General features: G+C 35.6%; 1 protein-coding gene across 1 annotated transcript in view; it reads right to left on the reverse strand.

The window, feature by feature from the left end:
* The window catches only part of LOC129945646 (protein spitz-like), a 43,654-nt gene extending 34,233 nt beyond the window's left edge, over window positions 1–9,421 (reverse strand). The window contains exon 1 of the mRNA XM_056055489.1: window positions 8,003–9,421. Coding sequence (XP_055911464.1) covers window positions 8,003–8,204 — 202 coding nt within the window. The 5' untranslated portion in view covers window positions 8,205–9,421. The remainder of the gene's footprint in view (window positions 1–8,002) is intronic.
* Between the last annotated feature and the right edge of the window lie 850 nt (window positions 9,422–10,271).

Consider the following 10,271-nt stretch of genomic DNA (forward strand, 5'->3'; position numbering starts at 1 on the left):
ATAAGTTGGTCTTTTTCTCAAAATAATTTGGACTTATTTTGCTTCGTCAAAGTCTAATGTGACCAACTGCTGAAAATTGGCATTATTTCACGGCACCACCGGTTAAGGGGGTTGTGTTAGATTAAAAACAAATTGACTTACAACGACAACACTTCCAGTCACTTTGAAAGTCAAAAATTTGTTCCTTAATCTAACATTGAATTTATATTGTCAATAATGTTTAAAAAATACATTTTGCTTTAAAAATATTAAAAATTTAAATAGAAAAATTCTGGGCTGAATTGGTTTAATTTGATAGCACTACAAATTCTTACTCATTTACTGAAACTGCAGTGCTCCACAAAAGCATTCGTACAAAGATGATATATTGAAAAAAAAAAATAGCTTTTATTCACAAACGAAGAGTGATACATTTTTTTGGAAGGTATAGTTCAATAAAATTATGTTATATAAATAAAATAAATATTCTCTATTAAAATTTAAAAAAAAGAACGAAAAAGCTGTGAAAATCGTGTACAAAAGTTTGCGTACAGAATGTTTTATACTTGCATTAAATACTATTTAAGCAACCTTCATTTTTTACCAAGACAGGTTTGTTTCTTCGGGCTTTGTTTGGGTGTTGGACTGTTTCCTCTTCCTCCTCGTCCATGCAGCTTCTACAGAAGTCATTTGTGTAGACCCCTAGCCTCAGAGCATGTCTTCCTATGAGGCAGTGTCCCGTTATTACTCCAATTGTAGAGCTTATACTTTGTCTGCTCAGTGATATCAAGCTTTTTGACCGTTTTAAGTCAATACTTCGCCATATTTGCTTGGTTGCCAGGCAGGTGGTACTTTGTGACCATCTAGCATTTGTTGTTCCGTCATCTCATTCAGAGATAATTGACAATCGTTCACTGTTTGAGAGTTTGTGGAGACAGACGCGAGAGATTTAAGAGCGGCTTGGCTGTCTCAGAAGATTCGTATATCCTTACAAGATATAACGTTTTCTTTGAGCCAGGATAGTGCTTCTTTAATCGCCATTACTTCTGCCTGGAATACACTACATTGATTGGGAAGTCTATAGGATAGACTGAGATTCAGTTGTTCTGAAAAGATACCACTTCCAACTCCGTGATCGGTCTTTGAACCGTCAGTATAGAAGTGTACCGCATCGTCTTCCAGGGGTCCCTCTTCTTCCCAGGAGGATCTTGAAGGGATGGACACATGGAATCTTTTACCAAATACCATTTTTGGGGTGGTATAGTCTAAGCGATCTGGGATAGATCTGAAATTGTCTAGAATAGTAGTATGTCCAGTATTGTTACTGGTCCATTGAGAGGTGGCTCTAAGCCTTACACATGAGTTGGCAGCCACCTTTTTAGAGAAGATGTCAAGTGGTGTTAGGTTTAAAAGCACTTCCAGTGCTGCGGTTGGTGTTGTACGAAGGGCTCCTGTGATGCACATACCTGCTGACCGCTGGACTTTGATTTACCATCTTGTCCAGTGCAGTCCACCATACGACGGCTCCATAAATGAGTATCGGCCCGATTACCGAAGTGTATAGCCTGTGGGTTATTTTTGGGGAGAAGCCCCATTTTGATCCTATGGCCTTTTTACAAGTAAAAAGCGCTACAGTAGCGTTTTTGACTCTTTCATCAATATTTGCCTTCCAATTTAGTTTTTTGTCTAAAATGAGGCCCAAATATTTAGCTTGATCGGAAAAACTTAATGGTATTCCTCTAATCTTGGGTGGGCTAATCTATTATCTATCTATTAAATGGCTAATAAAGAGTTAAGTTTAAATCGCTATAAAAACACGGAAAAAGTTGAATCAAAATTAAGATCTGGCCGACCATCGAAGCTCTCTGTAAGAGATAAGCCTATTATAAAGCGGATAGTGGACACAGAACCCTTCACAACGGCTAACTCGGTAAGCGTACACAACTTGAAAATCATAAAAACATTAAAGTGCATCCAGAAACGGTAAAAAGAGTAAAAGTTCAAGGGGGGTTGAAGTCATGTACACCCGGGAAAAAAACATTTGTCAATAAGATCAACAGACAAGAACAACTCTTGTTCGAAAAGGAGTATGTTAACAAGTCTCCAGACTTCTGGCGAAAATGTAACAATCGAAATGTAACATTTTTTTGTGGCGAAAACCAAACGATGCCCTTAATCCTAAGTGCACTATCAAGACTGTAACGCACGGTGGTGGAGGTGTTATGGTATATGGCTGTATGGCGTCTTCAGGGATCGGAAAGCTGGAAATAATCGAAGGGATCATGGATCAATATGTTTATATTGACATCCTCCAACGAAATTTAAAAACAAGTGCCGATATGTTGGGTATTGCAAACGATTACTATTCCCAGCAAGACAACGACCCTAAACATACCGCACATAATACACGTATGTAGCTGGCATACAACACTCCCACTTGCTAAAATTCAACAACAGAGTCCAGATATAAACCCCATTTGCTTTGAAAAGGAAGATCCGCATCCACAATATCCTAAATAAAGCTCAGTTAAAAGAAGCCTTATTATCTGAATGGAATAATATAAGCAGTACTAATACAGACAAACTTGTAGGGTCCATGCAAAACCGCTTAAGAGAGGTCATAAGCCTGAAGGGATATCCGACGAAATACTGAAACCCTATGTAATAAAGAAGGGAATTCAGAATTTGTTTATTTCTGAAATTAAGAAATTTGTTTTCCTGTTAAATTTTAATTTTACGGATATTAATAAATGTTTATTAACCCGTGGCGTTGTGGTGGTAAGTGTGTAGAAGTGTCAAACCAGAGTCTGACGAGGAATTGACAAACCCTTCAATAATAATTCTCGCATGAAAAGTGATTTCTCAAATAAGCAGTCCGAATCCCGTATAAAAAGGTACATAAGTCCCTTGTATTACTGACATTTCTCGCACACAGAAATGGTTGAGAGTTGTAAGTTACTAGGCTCAGGTACTCTACGAGCTATTTTATCACCTTATTTGTTTTTTAATTTTGTAGGGTAGAATTGCCTTACTCCAGCCGCCTACCAAGAAATTTGCTGTTATTAGTGAATATTGTAGTGATACTACTCTGGTTAGAGTTTTTAAAGGCTCTGTCATCTCTTTCTTACTAGTTACAACATTTTTAGATTCATTAGACAAGTATCCTTGGTCAGTTTTTAAGTCATTAGTTGTGCGATCTTGTCGGGACTAGGATGTGCTAGTTTTTTGGTTGAAAATTGTTAGTGAGATACTGTTCCAACAGAGATATTTGTTTAAAAAAAAATTAAGGTAAGTACATTGTCATGCCCCAAAGGGGCATAAGAACGTCTACCAAGTCAAAACAGCAAATGAAAAAGAGACCCTGACAGTTCTATTAATTTTTTCTGCATGTGGAAAGACGCTTCCTCCCATGGTAATTTTTCCCTATAAAAGGTCACCTGCATGGTTGAAAACAATCGAAGCCGCCCAAACAGATTGGGTTTTTGGGAAAACTGAAAGTGGTTGGATGCGAAACGAAACATTCCTCCAATATGTAAAGGAGGGGCTATACCCTTGGTTTATAGAACAAAAAATTAAACTACCAGTTTTATTTCTTGTCGATGGGCATAAATCACATATGTCCATGGAACTCAGCGATTTTTGCAGTTCAAACAAAATTATTTTATGCTCTCCCTCCCAATACTACACACATAATGCAACCAGCCGATGTGGGTGCGTTTAAAGGCCTAAAATCGGATTATCGAAACATTGTGTGCGAATTCAGCAGGAACAATCCCGGGCATTGTATTAAAAAGGACAACTTTTGTGAAGTTTTGGGCAGGGTCCTGCAGTGCAAGGACAGGACTACAATAGTACAAAACGCGTTCAAAAAATGCGGGCTCTACCATTTTAATCCTGACGCTGTGGACTACTTCAAATGCGTCCAAAACACTTTGGAGATGGTTGGCCAGGCTGACAATGGCGTCGATGTTTTAGAAACCATTTCCGATGAAAGTTATTTGGAAAGGAAATCAGAGTAGTAACCTCGGTAAAAGATGAATTGAAAGTGAATAATATTGACCACGACATTATTTTAAATATAATAAAACAAGCTCAACAAAGCCAAAGGAGGGAGAATATGATATTATGTTCTGTGAATACGGTCAGCCTAGATAATGTTATTGATATTGAAGGCACTTACGAAGTTAATTTTAGTGGCGAATTATTAAAAGTTCCTTCGGACCCAGATACGCTTGAAATTAAATTACCATCTTGTGAAATTGAGCATCAAGTGCCTAGAAGTGTTGACAGTACCTCGCCAAGTCGGCTTAGTTTCACAGGTAGCTTATATTTTTCATTTGAATGTATCTTTTATCTTGTAACATAATAAACTACTTGCACAATTCTAGAACAACCGAATTTAAACCCATTAATTGAAGAAGATAGGAATGAAATTTGTTTCGAGATTGTGGGAGAAGTTGGTAAGATTCTTAAATATTTTTAAGTTTAGATATGAATGTTATTGTTTTTGCTTCTCAAAAAAATCAACTTCAGAAAGAAAGACCCCATTCGAAAAACACCTGGTATATTCGAAGCCTATCCCTAAAGCAGAAAGAAAGATTCAAAACTGCGACAAACCACCGATGTCGATATCATCTGTGGCTTGGAAAATTTTCCAAAAAAATAAGGAACACTTGAAGCTGCTTAATTGGTTATGGTAATCTATTTTTTTATTCATCGCTACAGAAAAAAAAAACTATGTATTAATTACAACAAAACACTAAGAAAAGTTCTAGATCGCATTTAACCCAGAAAATTATGCGTTTACCCAAAAGACTTAATGCGCCAAAAATGTACGAACAGTTGCCTGTTCAAATTTCCTGTGGGAATACAAATTACTTAACCCACAACCGAGTACCCGAAAAAGAAGGCTTTTTGGTGATTTTTTTTCTCAGACATACTTTAGAATATATGAAAATAACAGAAATAATGTTTTGTTAAACATTCAATTGAGTGCTTACAGTAATTTTTTTGAAGGGATTAATTTTTAAATGGCGACTATGTAGCGTTTTTGCTTGCGATGACGTCGTTTTTTAAGGGACTACAGCCGGACTAACAGCTCCTGTAATTTTTAAATATTGTAAAGACTTAATGGCTTGTTTTTTAATTTACAATAAAACTGCTAGAAAAGTAGGTAGGATTTTTGTGATATTTTGGATTTTAGCCAAATAGCGCACTTCTAAAGTGAGAAATGTACATTTTTTTTATAAAAAATCGTCACATAATTGTTAAAAACAATTAATAACAATTACAAAATAATCCTACGTACTTCGATAGAAAATGAGCTTTCAAAGATACAGTGATACCTACAGTGTATCAATTTCATATTCGTATCCCTTCAATAAAAAGTTTGAATGTTTTCCTCATCCAAAATGGCTTCAGATAGAAAGTCCCATAAATACTCTATCGGATCAATGTCTGGTGATTTGGGGGGAGGGGTGTTCCAAAACCTAACTGCAATTAAAGAGAAGCAACATTCTGGTTGCATTCGCCGTATGTATTTGGCTCGTTATCCTGATAAAAAGTAAAACTGTTTTCCAGACCCATTTGTGCAGCACTATCTGTTAAATTCGTCTTCAGGATATGGATGCAGATCTTTTGATCCATAATTCCCTTAATTATGTGCAGTTTCCCAACTCCAGCTGCTGAAAAATAACCCCACACCATTACCGACCCACCACCAAGTTTAACGGTTCCTCGAGTGTTTTGCGGAAGGTATTCAGTATTCGGCAACGCCAAACCAATTGTCTGCCATCCGAGCCATGAATATTGAACTTTGACTCATCAGTGAAAATAACCGCTTTCCAGAATTTGGTTGGTATTCGTTAGCGAATACAAGCCGTTTAAGTCTATTGACATGACTAATGAATGGTTTTTTGCGAGATACTCTTCCGTTAAAACCATGTGAAAAATTGTTTTTCCAGGGATTGACGAAGATTCTGTTCCAATTTTGGTACACTTATCTTTGGATTTCTATTTTTTTCAGGCACAATTATCCTCTCGTCCTGCATGTTGAAAATACTTCTTGTATTTTTTTTTGCTTGACAAACCGTTTTACAATGGTTTAAACTGCTGATATTTAGCTCGATTAACTAAAGATGAAATCTGTTTATGAGATTTACCTTCTTGGTGGTATTTAAGGATGAGTTTACGGAGTTCTTTAGAGGTTTCACTTGTAATTGTTGTAAAATTGTGAGACAAATTGTCTAAAACGCTCTTAAAAATTCTAAATAACGTTAGAATACTTTAAATAATAGCACATGAATTTGCAAAACACATTTGCTTGAAAATACAAGGGTAATTGAAGCTGCTTGGCAACTTAGAACTAAGCGTACGAATACGAAATTGATCTAGTTTTACAGTAAATTTTATCATTTTAGCATTTACTTAGTAAATGATTTTTACCAACTAAAAAACTTGATAAAATATTTCAACCATTAATAAACCCTTAACCTGCATGTGGTATTAATGTCCTACATCGAGCCATTTAGGCTCAGGAGAACATTCAAAGTTTTAATAGAAGGGGTACGAATATGAAATTGATACACTGTATGCATGCACCTATTCCATTTTTTTAATTCTATACGTTGAAAATAATCCGAGTTATGAGTCCGGCAAATTTAAAAAAAGGCAGTAATGAGATAAAGGCTTTGGAGGTTTTGAGAAGTTTTAAATACAAAAACTGAAAGTTCTAGGCTAACCTAATCTTTTAAGGTTAAACATAAGTGATTTCAAGATTATGCGTTGTTTACAGCGATCGCTGAATACACAGGTAGGTACCTAAAAAAGTAAAGATTTAAAATTGTAAAGATTTGATAATATTTAACATGAAACATCTAACGGGCAGCCTTTTTATTTTGAAATTGGTATTTTCTATAGGTATAATTTATATTATATACCAACTCTAACTTACAAAATAACTGACTAAAATAAATAGAAGTAGGTACCTATTCCGGAACGTTACGACCCAATCATATAAAATTCAATTACATAAGTTATGTTCTTCAACACGAAAAAACAACGAACATTAGTTTTTGAACCAATGAACAAATATATGACAATTTGTGTATTTAAAAATATCATAATTTTTTAGGCCTTCCTTCAAAAAAATTTAAAATAAGTTAAAACCATTCTTCCTACTATAGGTACATTGAATTTGTAACTGCGATTGGAAATCTTTAACAGCTTAAGAATCTTAAGCACCAGTTTAGTTTTCAAAATTGCAAGTCCTTTTTGGAATTGATCACATTGATAAAACTTACACATAAAAACCCGTTTGATATACATAATTGTTTTTCTTTGTCCCAGGATTCAATCAGGGAATGCTGTAAAACTGTATAAATATCGTCATAGAGGCAAACTTAAGGGGAATGTTGATAACCCAAAAATTACCGGCTATTGACGAAATGGAACATCACATGCGTTAATTGTTGGAGGTATATTAAATAATTAGAACTCAAATAAGATTGAATCATATACCTAGGTATACAATTTTTGAAAAGTTTAAAGTATTGCCCACGAGTTGCCCTTGAAGAACCGACCAATAAACTTGAGAAACCACACCATACCACGCATTCATACAACGACGACGACAAGCGACGACGGCTGCTATTTAACAGAAAAAAATGTAAAAAACAACACAAGGAAGTCTACTCCAACTTCGAATGAAGATGACGACAACAGAAATGACGAAAGAAGACGACGATGACGATGACGATGAACTAAGACTAAGAGGCAGATGGTGGTTGGTAGGCGTAGGTCAAAAAAATAAAGAAACAGATGTTCTTTTTCTTACCTTTTCTCTTCTCAACTCAATCGTCTTTAAATGAAATAAAAGGTGATCTAAAGGGCATAAATAACATCATTCAACCAAACATACACACTGTGATTTAAGTAAAGTGTATTCTTTACGAGTTTCAAAAGTAAATACCTAGGGTAGGATAGGGTAGGGTAGGTATAATGGCAATAAGAAGCCAACACTCACCTGAAAATCTCGCAATGAACTTGAAAAAGTCATTAGATGCAGCAATACTATCCCGTGGTCGCGATGTATTCCTGATTTTCCCCCAAATCCTCTCAACTGTCGCATCGTGTGCCGCAGCTGCTTCTACTCCTGCCGCTACTTCTACTTCATTATCGATCATCATCATCATCGGTGTCTCCATCTTCATTGCAGTAGTATCCATTCAATTCGTATCGAATTTTCGTCGTTATATTTATATAGGTAGGTAGGAATAGGTTAGGTATAGGTATGTACGATATTCCTATATTCGTTCTGCTGCTGGTTTCCTTCCTTCCTCTTTTCTATGTGCGGTCCTATTGGGTTTCTTCTTTCTTGGTTTTGGTAAATTTGTGTTGTGTTTTTTGTTTCGATCTTCTTGAGCGTCGTCTTCGTTGTTGTCGTCGATGTCGTTCTGGATTATGTCTTCCTTGCTTTTTAGAAGGAAGTCGTCTTTTTCTCTTGCTCTGAGGCTAAATTCCTTTTAGCTCTTTTTCATTATTATTTAAGATATGCTCAAGTAGATTTCGTATATGACGCAAACTGCTTCCGAGCAAGGTCTAAACATTTGTGAACTTTTTATTCTGCCCAATGTGCGTTAACAGCCTTTTCTTGCCTCTTTTTAGCTAATGAAATAGGTATATCATTTTTTTTTTGCAAAACCTAAGTTATTAGAAAAGGTGCCGCGAAGAAGGTGGTACAATTGCTCATTCCAATATCGCGGGAGAAGCCCACAGACCTACCGAAAAAAACGACACAATGCTAGACGCATATACGGAAAAGAAAATAACCAAAAGCACGCAGTCCGTACTCCGTGCACAAGTACAAGTAGCAGGTTTAATTTCGATAACCGAAACCGTGTCTCGGCTCGGCCTATGGTCTGGTCTGGTCTGGCAATAGTAGGTATTCGAATTCGTGTAGTGTATTACACCCGACCAACTAACAGAATCGGATTCGGAATCGGAATCGTCGTCAATCCGTAATATATGAATGAATGAATGAACACACGGCCCTGCAGTATATAAGAATGAAAAGAAAAAAACTCTACTGACTGAAACTGAACTGAACGTAGTTCTTATGTAAAGAGCTTGTGTATCGTGTATGCACTACGTCTACGAGTTAGGTATGTACACACAGCGCAAAGCAGCAGCAGTACAACAAAAAGAAAACTTGCAATTGAGATTTTTTTTACAATTCCACTTCTTTTCTATCAGAATCGGTATATTTTGGGTATTTATTTTAACTTTGTCGGTTCGGATTAAGGGAATATTAGATTTGGTTTAACAATTGGAACACTTTTCACATTATTTTTAGGATCGATTGGAGTAAAATTTCTGCAGAAAAACACGAACAAATTTAACGCAATCGTTTGGACTGCTGCGAAACAGACGGACAATAAATACATACTGAGAAGTAAATGAATGGTCGTACGGGTGGAGAGAGTTTTTGAGAGAGCATGACAATTCTACAAAAAAAGTGATGCCAGGAATTCGGTTTATTTGATATAACAAGTGATGTGCATGAGCGGCAGATGCATAATTTTGTTCTGAATTTATGAACATTTGTGGTCATAAAGCTTTTGACAGCATGCAGCAGCAACGAAAAGAAATAAATAAAACAAAAATATGGTTGTGACATTTTGATTTGAGTGTTGATAATGATAATTGAAATGCTCAGTGACATCGCATTAAGGTTTAAGGTCTAACGTTGATATCAAGTTCCTGTGTTAACGTATTCAAAGCCACTTAAAACTTGTGGTTCTAAAAGTGTGAAGTAGTTGTCAAAGATGTTGTGTCAATTTAATTCTAGCTTTATATAGTTATAAATTTTTACGCTTCATTCTCCAAAATCATTTAGTCTAGATTGTTGTATTTGTAATTTTGACAGTTTATTTGAATGGACGAAATCATTAATAAATTTGACAACAACCAGAATTGATTGGTTTCGGAGTTTTCAAGATATTTGAGGTTGAAATTGAAGTATTTGCACAATTATTAATACAATTTTCAGATGTCAGCTTAACTGATGCAAGCTTTTTTAGAATTTAATACGGTCGAAAAAAGTTTGCTATTAAACGGAAAAATTTACAAAATGTGAAAGCCAATTTAAAATATTGGAAGATTCATCACCTTTATCTTCTTCTTCTGAAAATTCATTTGTAATAAATTGTTTTTTTTTTTTATTTATTTAATAGCAGACCCGACCACGCGTTGCTCTGGCTGAGTAATTAAGGAAGGATTTAGTAGACAAAATT

The sequence above is a fragment of the Eupeodes corollae genome, chromosome 2 (genome assembly GCF_945859685.1).
Source record: "Eupeodes corollae chromosome 2, idEupCoro1.1, whole genome shotgun sequence".
Taxonomy (NCBI): Eukaryota; Metazoa; Arthropoda; class Insecta; order Diptera; family Syrphidae; genus Eupeodes; species Eupeodes corollae.